General features: G+C 38.3%; 1 protein-coding gene across 1 annotated transcript; it reads right to left on the reverse strand.

Annotated features, from left to right (window-relative positions):
• Positions 1-7,797: 7,797 nt before the first annotated feature.
• LOC101121605 (olfactory receptor 4F3/4F16/4F29-like) lies at positions 7,798-8,742 on the reverse strand. The gene has a single exon (XM_004010412.4). The coding sequence runs from the start codon at positions 8,734-8,736 to the stop codon at positions 7,798-7,800; it is 939 nt and encodes a 312-aa protein (XP_004010461.3). The 5' UTR covers positions 8,737-8,742.
• Between the last annotated feature and the right edge of the window lie 9,997 nt (positions 8,743-18,739).

The following is an 18,739-nucleotide window of genomic DNA, read 5'->3' on the forward strand; positions in this document are numbered from 1 at the left end:
TAAACAAGTGGGATCTGATTAAACTTAAAAGCTTTTGCACAGCCAAGGAAACTATAAGTAAGGTGAAAGGACAACCCTCAGAATGGGAGAAAATAATAGCAAATGAAACAACTGACAAAGGATTTATTTCCAAAATTTACAAGCAGCTCATACAACTCAGTGCCAGAAAAACAAACAACCCAATCAAAAGGTGGGGAAAAGACCTAAACAGACATCTCTCCACAGAAGACATACAGATGGCTAACAAACACACGAAAAGATGCTCAACATCGCTCATTATTAGAGAAATGCAAATCAAAACTACAATGAGATATCACCTCACATGGGTCAGAAGGGCCCTCTTCAAGAAGTCTACAAATAACAAATGCTGGAGAGGGTGTGGAGAAAAGGGAATGATCTTGCACTGTTGATGGGAATGTAAATTGATACAGCCGCTATGGAAGACAGTATGAAGATTACTTTAAAAACTAGGAATAAAACCACCATGTGACCCAGCAATCCCACTACTAGGCATATACCCTGAAGAAACCAAAATTGAAAGAGACACATGTGTCCCATTGTTCATTGCAGCACTATTTACAATAGCTAGAACATTGAAGCAACCTATATGTCCATCAGCAGATGAATGGATAAAGAAGTAGTGGTACATATACACAGTGGAATATTACTCAACCATATGAAGTAATGCATTTGAGTCAGTTCTAATTAGGTGCATGAACCTGGAACCTATTATACAGAGTGAAGTCAGCCAGAACGAGAAAGATAAATACCGCATTCTAACATATATATATGGAATCTAGAAAAATGGTACCAAAGAATTTATTTACAGGGCAACAATGGAGAAACAGACATAGAGAATAGATTTATAGACGTGGGGAGAGGGGAGGAGAAGGTGAGATATATGGAAAGAGTAACATGGAAACTCACATACCATATGTAAAATAGATAGTCAATGGGAATTTGCTGTATGGCTCAGGAAACTAAAAAGGGGGCTCTGTATCAAACTAGAGGGGTGGGATGGGGAGGGACATGAGAGGGAGTTTCAAAAGTGAGGGGATATATGTATACCTATGGCTGATTTAGGCAAGAATACACAGAAGAACTGTACAAAAAGTCTTCACGACCCAGATAATCATGATGGTGTGATCACTCATCTAGGGCCAGACATCCTGGAATGTGAAGTCAAGTGGGCCTTAGAAAGCATCGCTACAAACAAAGCTAGTGGAGGTGATGGCATTCCAGTGGAGCTATTTCAAATCCTGAAAGATGATGCTGTGAAAGTGCTGCACTCAATATGCCAGCAAATTTGGAAAACTCAGCAGTGGCCACAGGACTGGAAAAGGTCAGTTTTCATTCCAATCCCAAAGAAAGGCAATGCCAGAGAATGCTCAAACTACTGCACAATCACACTCATCTCACACACAGTAAAGTAATGCTCAAAATTCTCCAAGCCAGGCTTCAGCAATACGTGAATGGTGAAATTCCTGATATTCAAGCTGGTTTTAGAAAAGGCAGAGGAACCAGAGATCAAATTGCCAACATCTGCTGGATCATGGAAAAAGCAAGAGAGTTCCAGAAAAACATCTATTTCTGCTTTATTGACTATGCCAAAGACTTTGAATGTGTGTATCACAATAAACTGTGGAACATTCTGAAAGAGATGGGAATACAGACCACCTGACCTGCCTCTTGAGAAATCTGTATGCAGGTCAGGAAGCAACAGTTAGAACTGGACATGGAACAACAGACTGGTTCCAAACAGGAAAAGGGGTAAGTCAAGGCTGTATATTGTCACCCTGCTTATTTAACTTCTATTCAGAGTACATCATGAGAAATGCTAAACTGGAAGAAACACAAGCTGGAATCAAGATTGCTGGGAGAAATATCACTAACCTCATATATGCAGATGACACCACCCTTATGGCAGAAAGTGAAGAGGAATTAAAAAGCCTCTTCATGAAAGTGAAAGAGGAGAATGAAAAAGTTGGCTTAAAACTCAACATTCAGAAAACGAAGATCATGGCATCTGGTCCCATCACTTCATGGGAAATAGATGGGGAAACAGTGGAAACAGTGTCAGACTTTATTTTTTGGGCTCCAAAATCACTGCAGATGGTGACTGCAGCCATGAAATTAAAAGACACTTACTCCTTGGAAGAAAAGTTATCACCAACCTAGATAGCATATTCAAAAGCAGAGACATTACTTTGCCAACAAAGGTCCATCTAGTCAAGGCTGTGGTTTTTCCAGTAGTCATGTATGGATGTGAGAGTTGGACTGTGAAGAAAGCTGAGCACCGAAGAATTGATGCTTTTGAACTGTGGTGTTGGAGAAGACTCTTGAGAGTCCCTTGGACTGCAAAGAGATCCAACCAGTCCATTCTGAAGGAGATCAGCCCTGGGATTTCTTTGGAAGGAATGATGCTGAAGCTGAAACTCCAATACTTTGGCCACCTCATGTGAAGAGTTGACTCATTGTAAAAGACTCTGATGCTGGGAGGGATTGGGGGCAGGAGGAGAAGGGGACGACAGAGGATGAGATGGCTGGATGACATCACTGACTCATTGGACATGGGTTTGGGTGAACTCCGGGAGTTGTTGATGGAGAGGGAGACCTGGCGTGCTGCAATTCATGGGGTCGCAAAGAGTTGGACACGACTCAGTGACTGAACTGAACTGATGGCTGATTTATGTTGAGGTGTGACAGAAAACAGCAAAATTCTATAAAGCAATTATCTTTCAATAAAAAATAAATTAAGTTTTAGAAAAGCACCATAGATAATAAAGAGGATGCTGTATATATATATACATTATATATATATACACATATATATATACACACACACACACACACACACATATATATATATACACAGTGAAATATAACTCCACTTTGAAAATGAATAAAATAATGCCATTTGCAACAACATGGATGGACTTTTAGGGCATTATGCTAAGTGAAATGTCATACAGAGAAAGACAAATACTTAATTATATCACTTATACGTGGAACCCAAAAATTATAACAAACTAATGCATATGACAAAAATAAAAGCAGACTCACAGATATAGAGAACAAACTAGTGGTTACCAGTAAAAAGAGGAAAGGGGAAGGAGCTGTATAGGAAAGGGGGATTAAGAATTACAAACTATTATGTATAAAATAAGCTGCAAGGATATATTGTACAACACAAGGAATATAGCCAATATTTTATAATAACTATAAATGAAACATAACCTTTAAAATTGTGAATCAGGATGGCCCTGGTGGTCCAGGGGTTAAGATTTCACCTTCCAATGCAGGGGGTGTAAGTTTGATCCCTGGTACAGAGCTAAGATCCCACATGCCTTGTGGCAAAAAACAATAATAATAATAAAATAAATCAGAAACAATATTGCAACAAATTCAATAAAAGCTTTAAAAATGGTCCACATCAAAAAATATGGGGAGGGAGATGGGAGGGGTGTTCAGGATTGGGAAATCATGTACACCCATGGCAGATTCATGTCAATGTATGGCAAAACAAATACAGTATTGTAAAGTAAATTTAAAAAAAATAAATACATAAAAAATTGTGGATTATATCCTTCAATTAAAAATAAGTAAATTTTTAAAAATTGTCTCATTATATTATGTAACATATAATATTGTAGCATATGTTGTACATCAACTATACTTCAATTTTAAAACTTTTTAGAATTTTAAATCTTAAAAAGAACCATAGATAACAAAGACAAGCTTCATAAAACTATTGAAGAGCATATAAGAATGCAATTGATAGCTTAAAAACTTAAACATAAGACATGATACCATAAAACTCCTAGAAGAGAACATAGGCAAAATATTTTCTGACATATATCATACCAATGTTTTCTTAGGTCAGTCTCCCAAGACAATAGAAATAAAAATGAAGATAAACAAAAAAGAGAGTGAAAAAGTTGGCTTAACACTCAGCATTCAGAAAACTAAGATCATGGCATCCAGTCTCATCACTAGACAACAAGAAAAAAATGGACAACTCAAACCAAAAAAAATGAACAGAAGACCTAAAGAGATATTTCTCCAAAAAATATCGACAAATGCCCAATAAGCAAATAGTTGGGGAAACAGTGACAGACTTAATTTGGGGGGGCTCTAATATCACTGCAGATGGTGACTGCAGCCATGAAATTAAAAGAGTGGATGAAAAGCTATGACCAACCTAGACAGCATATTAAAAAGCAGAGACATTACTTTGCCAACAAAGACCCATGTAGTCAAAGCTATGGTTTCTCCAGTAGTCATGTATGGATGTGAAAGTTGGACTATAAAGAAAGTTGAGCGCCGAAGAATTGATGCTTTTGAACTATGGTGTTGGAGAAGACTCTTAGAGTCCCTTGGAATGCAAGGAGATCCAACCAGTCAATCCTAAAGGAAATCAGTCCTGAATGATCATTGGAAGGACTAAAGCTGACGCTGAAGCTTCAATACTCTGGCCATCTGATGCGAAGAACTGACTCATTGGAAAAAGACCCTGATGCTGGGAAAGATCAAAGGCAGAAAGAGAAGGGGATGACAAAGAATGAGATGGTTGGGTGGCATCACCAACTCAGTGGACATTAGTTTGAGCAAGCTTCAGGAGTGGGTGATAGACAGGGAAGCCTGGCATGCTACAGTCCATGGGGTCACAAAGAGTCGGACAAAACAGAGCAATTGAACTGAACTGAACTGAAACAAAAGTGCCTAGTCAAATTTACAAGCTTCTGCACAACAAAGGAAATCTTAAACAAACGAAAAGACAAACTACAGAAAGGGAGAAAAGACAAACTACAGGAAGGAAGGAAATAATTGCAAACAATGCAACCAACAAGGGCTTAATTTCCAAAATATACAAACAGCTCATACAACTAGACAACAAGAAAAAAATTAACAAAGCAAACAAAAAAATTAGCAGAAGATCTAAAGAGACATTTCTCCAAAGAATAAGCACAAATGTCCAATAGGCACATGAAAAGATCTCAACATCACTAATTATTAGAGAAATGCAAGTCAAAACTACAATAAGGTACTACCTCACATTGCTCAGAATGGCCATCGTTAAAAAGTCTACATGTAACAAATGCTAGACAGAGTATGGAGAAAAGGGAACCCTCCTACACAGTTGATGGGAATGTAAGTTGGTGCAGCCACTGTGGAAAATAGTACAGAGTTTTCTTAGAAAACTGAAAATAGAATTATCTTATGATCCAGCAATCCCATTCCTGGGCATATACGCAGACAAAACTATAATTCAACAGGGTGCATGCACTTCTGTGTTCATAACAGCACGAGATGGACATGAGTTTGAGCAAGCTCCAGGAGTTGCTGATGGACAGGGAAGCCTGGCATGCTGCAGTCCATGAGGTCACAAAGAGTCGGACACAACTGAATGACTGAACTGACTGATTCACAATAGCCAAGACAGGTAAACAACCTAAATGTCCATAGACAGAGGCCTGGATTAAAAAAAAAAAATATGTGGTACGTGTATACAATGGAATACAACTCAGTCATAAAAAAAATAGCAAAGTAGTGCCATTTGCAGCAACGTATATGCAACTAGAGATTATCACACTAAGTGAAGTAAATCAGAAAGACAAAGAGAAATACCATATGATATCACTTATACGTGAAGTCTAAAATGAACCTGTCTATGAAACAGAAACAAAATCAGGAACATAGAGAATAGACTGGGGGTTGCCAAGGGGGAGGAGGTTGGGAGAGGGCAAGAATGGGAGTTTGGGGTTAGTAGATGTAAACTGGTATGCATAGAATGGGTAAACAACAAGGTCTTACTGTATAGCACAGGGAACTATATTCAATACCTGTGAAAACTATAATGGAAAAGAATGTGAAAAAGAATGTATATGCATGTATAACTGAATCACTTTGCTGTACAGCAGTAATTAACGCATTATAATTACACCATAGGCACAGTGTGCTCTGTCGTAGACGACTCTTTGCAGCCCCATGTACTTCTAGCTCACCAGGCTCCTCTGCCCATGGAATTTTCCAGGCAACAGTACTGGAGTGCCATTTCCTACTCCAGGGGATTTTCATGACCCAGGGGTCAAACCTGTGTCTCTCACATCTCCTGCATTAGCAGGTAGATTCTTTACCACTAGCCACACTATACTTCAATTTTTTAAAAATAAATTTTAAAAAGAATGCAATTTGAAGAGAAAAAGTGTAGAATGAAAATTGAACTGTGGCATTTTGAGGTCTCTTTATCTAAGGAATTCAATAATTTAAAATACTCCTTTTAGAAAAAGAACAATTTCTTGACCAATGACTGATGAAAACGGAGTTAGAAAGGAAAGAAATAAACTCTAATAACACGGAAGAAGTTTGTCAAAACTGAGAAGTTGGTTTTAATGTTTTATTTTATTTTATTGAACATGCATGTATATAATGCTATAGGCCAGGAACTGCTTTAAGCACTTTGCAAGTATTAATTTAGTTAATCCTTATCACCTTATAAGTATGAAACGTATGAAAGTACCTTTAGCCATAAGGAACTGCTATTTTTGTAAGTCAATAGCAGTCAAATAGAAATTCCAGATGATTCATTTTACAGATAACAGAATTTAGGGATAAAGAGGTTAAACAATTCATGCATTATTGAAAAAGCAAAGCTAAGTTTTGAATTCATACAGTCTGACTCAGGAGTCTGCACTTGTAACCATGTCACTGAAAAGAAAACAGTTACCTAACTCTGAGGAGGCCTCCTCTGGTGGCTCAGTGGTAAAGAATCTGCCTGCCAATTGGGTTTGATCCCTGGGTCGAGAAGATCCCCTGGAGAAACAAGTGGCAACCCACTCCAACATTCTTGCCTGGAAAATGCCATGGACAGAGATGCCTGGAAAGCTACAGTCCATGGGGTTGCAAAGAGCTGGATACGACTTAAACAACTGAGCACAACAACTCTGAGGAATTATAGGTGACTTCAATATAATTAAGGCAAGGATTAGCACTAACTGGGTCATTGCCTTTGCCCATTACCTGATCTCCATTGTTCAAATCCCCAGATGATACAGGAACAAAGATTTTGGAAAAACTGTAGTAGTTACAAGGCTTAATTCATACTTACTGTGTGCATTAGCTGAAATGCTGATGAAGCCATACCCCAGTGATCCGATTTTAGGCTGATATTGTGATTTTTTAACTCAAAAATAATTCAAAATAACTTTAACTTTTTTATTTTATTGAAGGGCAATATTATACTGAAGGGAAGAGATAGCCAAAAATAACTCTTTAAAATCCCCTTTTTACCTTTCATCTGTTTTTTCACACATTACAGCTGAAACACAACACCATGGATGCTTTACTTACTTGTTTACTTACTACACACACATCTCACCACTGAACTTCAAAAAAAAAAAAAACTATCCTGAATAATTTCAAATTTTGTCATATTTCCAAAGCACTGTTCTTCAGATTCTGTATCACAAAATCCAAAACTCAGTCTGACAAGTGAGGATCCTCCTCAGAATCCAGAGGGGAAAAGAAATAAAAGAGACCAGTCCAAATTCATTTTTATCAAGGAGACACAAGAAAATGTGGAAATAGTCCTGCGTTAATATTGTTATTCTGTCACATTGCACAAGAAAGAATACCATATCTTTCTTGGTTATGGGCAGAAATCACATTAAGAAAATTCTGGACATTGGTAATTCAACTAGTAAATAAAGCATCCATGGTACTATGTTTCGTTAATTCATGTCTGTGGCTTGGGCAGGGAATAGTAGGGTTGTTCATCTTTATTGATATCAAAATCACTTAAAACAGCTTCCTGAAACTCAACATCTGACTGAATATCCTCCTCATTGCCACCTTCATCTCTTTGTTCCTCAAACTGTAGATGGCAGGATTCAGAAATGGAGTAATAACTACATCAAAAATAGCAAGGAATTTATCCACTGGTACTGTGGGAAATGGCCACGAATACACAAAAATACATGGGCCGAAAAATAAGACCACCACTGCGATGTGAGCTGACAGTGTAGAGAGGGCCTTGGACAAGTCACCTGAGGAATGTTGCCAAACAGTGACCAAGATGAAGATATAGGAGGTAATCAGAATGAAAAATGTTCCCAGGGAGATGAAACCACTATTGGCAGTAACCACAAGCTCCAGTCTGTAAGTATCTGTGCAGGCAAGCCTAATAAATCGAGGAAGATCACAGTAAAAACTGTCCAATTTATTGGGGCCACAGAATGGTAGATTTACGACAAATAGAATCTGGATGAGTGAGTGGATGATCCCAATGGTCCAGGCAGCAACCAAGAGTGAAATACAAGTTCTGAAGTTCATGATGAGCAGGTAATGGAGAGGCCTACATATAGCGACATAACGGTCAAAGGCCATGGCAATGAGCAGAACCATCTCGGTTCCTCCAATAACATGAACGAAGAACATCTGAGCAATGCATCCTTGGAAAGAGATTACTTTTCTCTCTTTGAAAAGATCAGATATCATCTTGGGAGCTGTAATGGAGGAAACCCACATGTCAATAAAGGAGAGGTTGGCTAGCAGGAAGTACATAGGGGAGCGTAAATGGGAGTCAGAGGTCACTGTGAGAACAATGAGGAGGTTTCCTAAAATACTTGTTACATAAAACACAGAGAAAATTAGAAAGAGGACAAGTTGCATCTCCAAAGAACTGGTGAGTCCCACCAACACAATCTCAGACACCACCGAATGATTTCCTCCCCCCATGGTCTCAGTCACTTTGGGCTCCAAATCTGCCTGAAAAAATAGGAAAAATAAGAAATTTGGATTACTGGCCATATTACTCAGGGTTCCAATGGAGAAGCAGAACCACCAGGAGGTAATATACCAAAAGATTTGGGACAGTGACTTGATCTTACTGACCCTGCAGAAGCTGATTCAGCAGTCTCTACCAGTCTATTGTCCTTGCATCTAATGCTATAGTTTGAAGTCCACAGGACAGGCAATGAGGAAAGGAAGATGGATATAAAATGGGGAAGAGCAAAAATGAACCGGAACCCACAATCAAGAACTAAAGACTGCACAAACAACAAATGCTGGAGGGAGTGTGGAGAAAAGGGAACTCTCCTACACTGTTTGTGCAGCCACTATGGAAAGCTTTGTGGAGGTTCCTTAGAAAACTAAAAATAGAGTTGTCATATGATCCAGCAACCTCACTCCTGGGTGTATATCCGTAGAAAACTAATTCAAAAAGATACATGTGCCACAGTGCTCATAGAAGTGTTATTTATGATGGCCAAAACATTGTGTATACGCATGCACACAACTGGATACTACTCAAATAAAAACCTGCCTCATGCGTCTTGAAATGTTCATTTTTCACAGCCCAGTTTAAATGCGGCTCATGAAACCGCCCCAATTCTCCTAGCTAGAAAAGAAATCTTCTTCCCCTCATTTCCCGCAGCACTTTGTATTTATCACAGCACCTTTCACCCTTCGGTGTGGTTACATGTGCATGACCTATTTCCTCTGTTTACAAGCACTAAAAGGTGGAGATTTCTGAATTTTCATCTCCATCATGATAGTCCCTTGGACAGTTTCAGAGGGCAGAACAGTCAGTTCTAGAAAATCAGTATGTGTTTGTTGAATTAATTTTAATTAATTCCTTTGCAATTTCAACTTAATTGTTTAATGTAAGATCATTTAGAAGATGAAAATAAAGGAAACATACAAAGAGAAGAAATTGAAAGATGGTGAGGGATAGGAAGAAAAAAAAGCTTTCATGATAAATAAAGGAAACAAGAAAATTAAGCAAAGGAGTAAGAAATAGAGAAAAACAAATGATGAAAGAATCATGTAGAATAGAAAGAGGAAAGAAAAAAGAATGCTATAGAAACTTCCCTCAAATTCTGAGACTAGAGACTCGCAGGCCTAAATGGAAAAACACAGAAAAGGAATTTAAAATTAGCTTACATCTTGGATGTTCCAAAGAGCCCTAACAACATGCCCATTGAAAGATTTTAGATGGAAAAACTAATATCACTAAGAATGGGTCTGAATTTTCCTTCTCAGAAAATATTTGACAGAAAACCTCATGGATAGAGATAGCAGATCCTCAATTTGAAACTAAAGTTTTCCCCATTCTTCTACTTCTTTCCTAAAGCAATATTTTCCTAAAAAATATTCCACACTTCCTTACCTTCCACCACTCACCTATTCCTGTTCCAAGTGCACAGTGATGCAATAAAACTTGCTATTTCTGAGTTTTTCTCCCAGTGCCAGGCTGTGAGCTCATGGGAGAGTGAAATGGTGTCTTTTTTCTCTGTACTCCCAGCTCCCCAGACAATGCTGGAAACATAACAGAAGCTTAAGAAATGTTTTTTGTTGAATGAAAAAAATGGATGTACAGATAACCCAGATATTAAGTTTCTCTAATATTTCAGGAAGACTGGGGTTCGATTCAAAAAATTAGAATATTCAATCTCAGCAGTCACTTTAAAAATTTTTCTCATCAGTCATTTATTATAATAACTGATTAAATGGTCAGTGTAGAAGGAAAAAGCATGCAATCCCTGCTTCTTTGGCAAATACAGCCTAATTGCATACTTTTATTTGCTTGGTCTATGGAGAAGCTGTCTTGAGCAACCAGGGCCAATGCTGCTACCAACTCTGGAATGTATGTTTATCACCAAACTAATCTGAATCAAGAGCTAAACATAAACATCCCATATGTATCCTGTGTGCCTCCACATCATGCCTGACTCTCTCACATCATAGTTCTTATCCTTGAACTTGAGTAGAGTGGAGGAACTCAATGAATCAATGCTATCTGATGTTACATTAAACTCTGATCAAGAGTTGTAGGATTAACCAACCTAAGAACAATAAATTTTTCTTCTCAGTTCAAGTTTAAAAATATATATATCATTTTTGTCCAGGCACCTTCTTTGTCCCCATTTAAAGACCAAGGTAGTCTCCCTGCCAAGTATTTTTTCAAGCCTGGCAACACTGACTCAACTACTGTTCCCAACTCATTCTCTTCTGGATGTTTTCTTCCACACCACAACTAAATCACAGTTTGAAATCTCTAGTGATGATTTAGTTACCAGGAAATATCTTAGTTGACAAAACATAGCAATCTAAATGAATTTGTTCTGCCGATTCTTCTCACCCACCTGATCTCTGTTGCTGCTGCTGCTAAGTTGCTTCAGTCATGTCCAACTCTGTGCGACCCCTTAGATGGCAGCCCACCAGGCTCCCCCGTCCCTGGGATTCTCCAGGCAAGAACACTGGACTGGGTTGCCATTTCCTTCTTCAATGCATAAAAGTGAAAAGTGAAAATGAAGTCAGTCAGTGGTGTCCTGATCTCTAGCAGACCTAAAATAGCTGCATCTTCAGAAAAATCACATCTGGCATATGGAACTATTGAAATTTCCCCAAAGTAGAAAAGAGGTAGCTAATTAATAATACAAAGGTTAGTAAAAAGTGGTACCAAATAGAACATGGAAGGCCAATATGACTTTAATCTGTGTGGAGAATGGTCTCAGAGAATAAGACTGATTTTCCCAGAGCAACAGGAGGAGGCAGTTAATGAGTCACCTAGGGGAAGAGATCCCTCATGAATATACAGGTTTTATCAGATTATTTTCCTAACCCAGGACTTGAGGTGAAGGTAAAGTCCTAAAATTTATGAAAATATTGGGCCATCCCTGGCAGATTCTAGTGGTTAAGAATTCCTGCTTTCACTGGAGAGGGCATGGGTTCGATCTCTGGTCAGGGAACTAAGATCCCATCCCACATGTTGCATGCAGATTCCCCGCCCCCCACCCCATCAAAAATTATGCAAATATCTTTTAAGTAGTTTTTAGTGAAAATCATTTTTATTCTCACATATGCATATATTATTATAAGACAGTCACAAACACACACAATTTATTTCCTAGATACATGCATTTGGGGAAGTTGAAAAAAGAAAAACACAGAAAACTACTGGAACTCATCAATGAATTTGGTAAAGTTACAAGATACAAAACTAGAACACAGAAATCTCTTACATTTCTATACACAAGCAATGAAAAATCCAGAAGAGAGATTAAGGAAACAATCCCATTTATCATTGCATCTAAAAGAATAAAATACCTTGTAATAAATCTACCTGAGGGCTTCTCTGGTGTCTCAGATGGTAAAGAATCCACCTGAAATGCAAGAGTCCAAGGTTTGATCCCAGGGTTGGGAAGATTCCCTGGAGAAGGAGATGGCAACCCACTCCAGTTTTCTTGCCTGGAGAATTCCATGGGCAGAGGAGCCTGATGGGCTACAGTTCATGGGCTCGCAAAGGGTCATACATGACTGAGCAACTAACACTTTCACACTTTCAAGGAAGCAAAAGACTTGTACTCAGAAAACTATAAGATGATAAAAGAAATCAAAGATGACACAAACAGATGTAGAAATATACCATGTTCTTGGATTGGATGAATCAACATTATGAAAAAATAATTGCAGTACCCAAAACAATCTCTAGATCCAGCACATCCCTATCAAATTATCAAGGGTATTTTTCACAGAATTAGAACAAAAAAACTCTACATTTTTTATGGAAACACAAAAGAACCAAATAGTGAAAGAAATCTTGAGAAAGAAGAATGGAGCTAGAGAAATCTGGGCCCCTGACTTCAGACAAAGGTACAGTAATCCAAACAGTATGATACTGGCACAAAAGCAGAAATACAAACCAGTGAAACAGGATAAAAAGCCCAGAGATTAACCCATGCATCTATAGCCACCTACTCTATGACAAAGGAGGCAAGAATATACAATGGAGAAAAGACAATCTCTATAACAAGTGGTGCTGGGCAGACTGGACAGCTACATGTAAAAGAATGAAATTAGAACACTCCCGAACACTCTACACAAAAATCAGCTCATGGAGACTTCCCTGGTTGTCCAGTGGATGAGAATCTGCCTTGCAGGACAGGGGACAAGAGTTTGATCTCTGGTCAGTGCAGTACAGGGGACAAGGGTTTGGTGTCTGGTCGGGGAACTAAGATCCTAAATGCTTTGGGCAACTAATCCCATGAGCCTCAACTAGAGAGTCTGTGCATCACAACTAGGACCTGAGGCAATTAAGTAAATACACAAAATTTTTTTTAATTTTTTAAATAATAAAATTTTAAAAATAAACACAAAGTGGATTAAAGATCTAAATGCCAGATAATATAAAACTCTTAAAGAAAAATGTAGACAGAAGAACACTCTTTGACATAGATCAGAGCAAGATCTTTTTCAATCCACTTCCTAGAGTAATGAAAATAAAAACAAAAATAAACAAATGGGACCTAATTAAACGTAAAAGCTTTTGCACAGCAAAGGAAACCATAAACAAAACAAAAAGATAACCCTCAGAATTGAAGAAAATATTTGCAAATGAAGAAAAACAAGATACTATTTGTGAAAATATACAAACAACTCCTGCACCTCCATAGCCAAAAAACAAAACAAAAAAAAAAAAACAAAACAAACAAAAAAATGCAGTCAATAAATGGGTGGAAGAACTAAATAGACATTTCTACAAAAAAAACTATACAGAGGGCCAACAAATACATGAAAAGATGCTCAATATCACTTATTATTAGAGAAATGCAAATATTTCTGAAAGTCCATCAACAGAGGGATGGATAAAAAAGATAAGGTACATATACACAATGGAATATTAATCAGCCACAAAAAGGGGTGAAACTGAGTCATTTGTAGTGAACCTAGAGTCTGTCATACAGAGTGAAGCAAGTCAGGAAGAGAAGAACAGGTATCCTATGTCAACACATATATATGGAATGTAGAAAAATCTATGGTACTGATGATTCTATTTGCAGAGCAGGAACAGAGACACAGACCTAGAGGACAAACTTGCGGACATGATGAGGGGAAGGAGAGGGTGCAACAGAGAGTCGAGTAGCACCAACATATACATACCGCCATTGCAAAACCGACAGGTGGTGGGAAGCTGTGGTGTAGCCCAGGGAGCTCAGTCCAGCGCTCTGTGATGACTAAAAGAGGCTGAGAGTGGGGTGTGGTGGGAGAGAGACTCGAGAGGGAGGGGAAACATGTGTACTTAGAGCTGATTCCTGTTGCTGTACAGCAGAAATTAACACATTGTAAAGCAATTATACTACAAACTAAAATATGTATATTTATTTGGGGGTGGGAAGAGATGTTATTTTGGCCAACTTCTGCATTTCAAATCAAAGGAAAATTGCTTAAACTGAACATTTAATAAATATTCATTTTTAAAAAAACAGTAAAGTTCATAATATCAATATTTAAAAATAGAATGTATTACCAAATTAAGGTTTATACTATGTAAAAATAATAATGTCAATAACATGAGTGACCAATTTTAAAAAAAAAGAAACAAAATTGGGTCACTTGTAAAGACATGGATGGACCTAGAGACTGTCATACAGAGTGAAGCCTGGAAGAGAAAACAAATACTGTATATTAATGCATATATGTGGAATCTGAAAAATTGTTCAGTTCAGTTCAGTCACTCAGTAGTGTCTGACTCTTTGCGATCCCATGAACTGCAGCACGCCAGGCATCCCTGTCCATCACCAACTCCCGGAGTTCACTCAAACTCATGTCCATAGATTTGGTGATGCCATTCAGCCATCTCATCCTCTTTGTCCCCTTCTCCTTCTGCCCCTGATCCCTCCCAGCATCAGAGTCTTTTCCAATGAGTCAACTCTTTGCATGAGGTGGCCAAAGTACTGGAGTTTCAGCTTTAGCATCATTCCTTCCAAAGAACACCCAGGACTGATCTCCTTTAGAATGGACTGGTTGGATCTCCTTGCAGTCCAAGGGACTCTCAAGAGTCATCTCCAACACCACAGTTCAAAAGCATCAATTCTTTGGCGCTCAGCTTTCTTCACAGTCCAACTCTCACATCCATACATGACTACTGGAAAAACCATAGCCTTGATTAGACGAACATTTGTTGGCAAAGTAATGTCTCTACTTTTGAATATGCCATCTTAGGCTGGTCATAACTTTTCTTCCAAGGAGTAAGCGTCTTTTAATTTCATGACTGCAGTCACCATCTGCAGAGATTTGGGAGCCCAAGAAAATAAAGTCTGACACTGTTTCCACTGTTTCCCCATCTATTTCCCATGAAGTGATGGGACCAGATGCCATGATCTTCGTTTTCTGAATGTTGAGCTTTAAGCCAACTTTTTCACTCTCCTCTTTCACTTTCATCAAGAGGCTTTTTAGTTCCTCTTCACTTTCTGCCATAAGGGTGGTGTCATCTGCATATGTGAGGTTAGTGATATTTCTCCTGGCAATCTTGATTCCAGCTTGTGCTTCTTCCAGCCCAGCGTTTCTCATGATGTACTCTGCATAGAAGTTAAATAAGCAGAGTGACAATATACAGCCTTGATGGACTCCTTTTCCTATTTGGAACCAGTCTGTTATTCCATGTCCAGTTCTAACTGTTGCTTCTTGACCTGCATATATATAGGTTTCTCAAGAGGCTGGTCAGGTGGTCTGGTATTCCCATCTCTTTCAGAATTTTCCACAGTTTATTGTGATCCACACAGTCAAAGGATTTGGCATAGTCAATAAAGCAGAAATAGATATTTTTCTGGAATTCTCTTGCTTTTTCGATGATCCAGCGGACGTTGGCAATTTGATCTCTGGTTCCTCTGCCTTTTCTAAAACCAACTTGAACATCTGAGAGTTCATGGTTCACGTATTGCTGAAGCCTGGCTTGGAGAATTTTGAGCATTACTTAATGTATGTGAGATGAGTGCAATTGTGTGGTAGTTTGAACATTCTCTGGCATTGCCTTTCTTCGGGATTGGAAGGAAAACTGACCTTTTCCAGTCCTGTGGCCACTGCTGAGTTTTCCAAATTTGCTGGCATATTGAGTGCAGCATTTTCACAGCATCATCTTCCAGGATTTGAAATAGCTCCACTGGAATGCCATCACCTACACTAGCTTTGTTCATAGTGATGCTTTCTAAGGCCCACTTGACTTCACATTCCAGGATGTCTGGCTGTAGGTGAGTGATCCCACCATCGTGATTATCTTGGTCATGAAGATCTTTTTTTGTACAGTTCTTCTGTATTCTGTCACCTCTTCTTAATAGCTTCTGTCCATTATCAAGCCCATCTTTGCATGAAATGTTTCCTTGGTATCTCTAATTTTCTTGAAGAGATCTCTAGTCTTTCCCATTCTGTTCTTTTTCTCTATTTCTTTGCATTGATTGCTGAAGAAGGCTTTCTTATCTCTCCTGCTATTCTTTGGAACTCTGCATTCAGATGCTTATATCTTTCCTTTTCTCCTTTGCTTTTCACCTCTCTTCTTTTCACAGCTATTTGCAAGGCCTCCCCAAACAGCCATTTTGCTTTTTTGCATTTCTTTTCCATGGGGATGGTCTTGATCCCTGTCTCCTGCACAATGTCACGAACCTCCATCCATCTTTCATCAGGCACTCTATCTATCAGATCTAGGCCCTTAAATCTATTTATCACTTATTTCATTTAGGTCATACCTGAATGGTCTAGTGGTTTTCCCTACTTTCTTCAATTTAAGTCTGAATTTGGCAATAAGGAGTTCATGATCTGAGCCACAGTCAGCTCCCAGTCTTGTTTTTGCTGACTGTATAGAGCTTCTCCATCTTTGGCTGCAAAGAATATAATCAATCTGATTTCAATGTTGACCATCTGGTGATGTCCATGTGTAGAGTCTTCTCTTGTGTTGTTGCAAGAGGGTGTTTGCTATGGCCAGTGTGTTCTCTTGGCAAAACTCTGTTAGACTTTGCCCTGCTTCATTCCGTATTCCAAAGCCAAATTTGCCTGTTACCCCAAGTAGGAAGTCAAGAAAAATTAGTATAGATGATCTTATTTACAGAATTAGACAGCAGAAATAGTGACACAGATAGAGAACAAATGTATGGATACCAAGGAGGGGGTGGGATGAATTGGGAGATTGGAATTGACATATATACACTACTGATACTATATATGGAATAGGTAACTGAGTAGAACCTTTTGTATAGCCCAGATAACTCTATTCAATGCTCTATGGTGACCTAAATGGGAAGCTAATCTACTCTAGGAAGTCCCTAGGGTAAATAGGGACTTCCAGGACAGTCCAGTAGTTAAAACTCTGCACTTCTAATGCAGGGAGCGTGAGTTCAGCCCCGGGTCAGAAAACTAAGATCCCACATGCCACATTGCACAGCCAAAAAAAATTTTTTAATTAAAACATCAGAGCTGGAAAAGTAAATATGGTTATTTTAGAGACATACATTTATATTTAGCCAAAAAATATTTGTAGCAGGTATGACTCTTGGTCCACAAGTTCAGGGATACAAGAAATACTGTGTTGCCTTATTTTCTTTCAATCATCTGAAATCTGACTTTGAGCCCCATTCTGCCAGGCTGCTGGAGAAATGCCATTCCATCTACTATTCGGATTCCCAGTTCCCAAGCTGTGCCAAGATCCTGTGTCCCTTCAGTGCCAAAGCATGAGAGAGTTTCTCGGTCATCTATCTAGATTGCTTCAGAAGCCCTTTGTACCAATAGACTGTGGTCCCTTCTGGTTCAGCATCTCACCTCTACTGTGCACACTTTGAGCAGTGGAGTCAGAAACAAAGCTATGAGTCCCAATGCCTGGGACTCTAATAAGCACAAATTCCAGTGACTCTTATCCAAGTTTCCTGGTATCTTTTCCTTTTCTCTCTCTGTTCATTTATTCTTCTCTTTCTTACCCCTTCAGGACTTAAACTCAATGGAGGTTATACTCTATCAAAATCAGAAAAGATTTATTGACATCAAAATTTGTATTTATAGCCTGCAATAAATATCTGAAGCAAGGAATTTCTAAAAGGCCCTGGCTATGCACTTGGATTGGAAGATCAGAAATAAATACATGGCACAATGCAAGTGAATACTTCCAAAAATTATCCTACCACACATTAAAAATCCAATGTAATAGCTTTTCTTATTTAAAAGACTTGGCTCTGAATAGCTTTTGACTATTTCAGAAAATAAAAGATACTTTCAACAACTCCATCTTCTATGGATATTCAAAAAACACTATGACCCTGGGATAAAACTAGCAGGATTCATCCCTAAATTACAAAAATAGTAATGTTGTCTTGGAAATATGAAAACACATATTTTTATTTTACAAGTGCTATAGTGACTGTCTTAGTTCAGACAAAGTGGAAACCAGCTGATATAAAAGAAGTTACTGGTGAATATATGAATAATCACTTCAAATCTCTGGGAAGTAATGACTTGAAATTTTGAAGTGACTGGATTTTTAAAGTATTATTTTGGAGCAGAGGTCAGCAAACTATGGCACATGGGCCAAAGCCAACCTGCTATGTGATATATGTATATAACCCTTTCTGCATTTTTAAGTTTGAAGGGGAAAAATATCAAAGACCAATATTGCATGCCATGTGAAATGATATGAAATTCAAGTCTCATTGTCCATAAAAACTTTATTGGAACATAAAAAAAATCTATTATGATATGTAATTCAAGTATCATTGTCCATAAATAAAAGTTTATTGGAACATGAAAAAGATCTATTTTTTATTTTATTTTTATTTTACTTTTATTATCATAGATCAGGTGACTTAAGCAACAAACATTTCTCACAGATCTGGAGTCTAGAATTCCAGCATCAGTACACCAGCAGATTTGGTGTCTGGTGAGAACCTACTTTCTGGTTGACAGATGTCCTTCTTCTTTCTGC

This window comes from Ovis aries, chromosome 7 (genome assembly GCF_016772045.2).
Source record: "Ovis aries strain OAR_USU_Benz2616 breed Rambouillet chromosome 7, ARS-UI_Ramb_v3.0, whole genome shotgun sequence".
Taxonomy (NCBI): Eukaryota; Metazoa; Chordata; class Mammalia; order Artiodactyla; family Bovidae; genus Ovis; species Ovis aries.

Coding starts and splice junctions, on each gene's coding strand:
- LOC101121605 (XM_004010412.4), bottom strand. CDS start 8,736: ATGGGGGGAGGAAATCATTCGGTGGTGTCTGAGATTGTGTTGGTGGGA.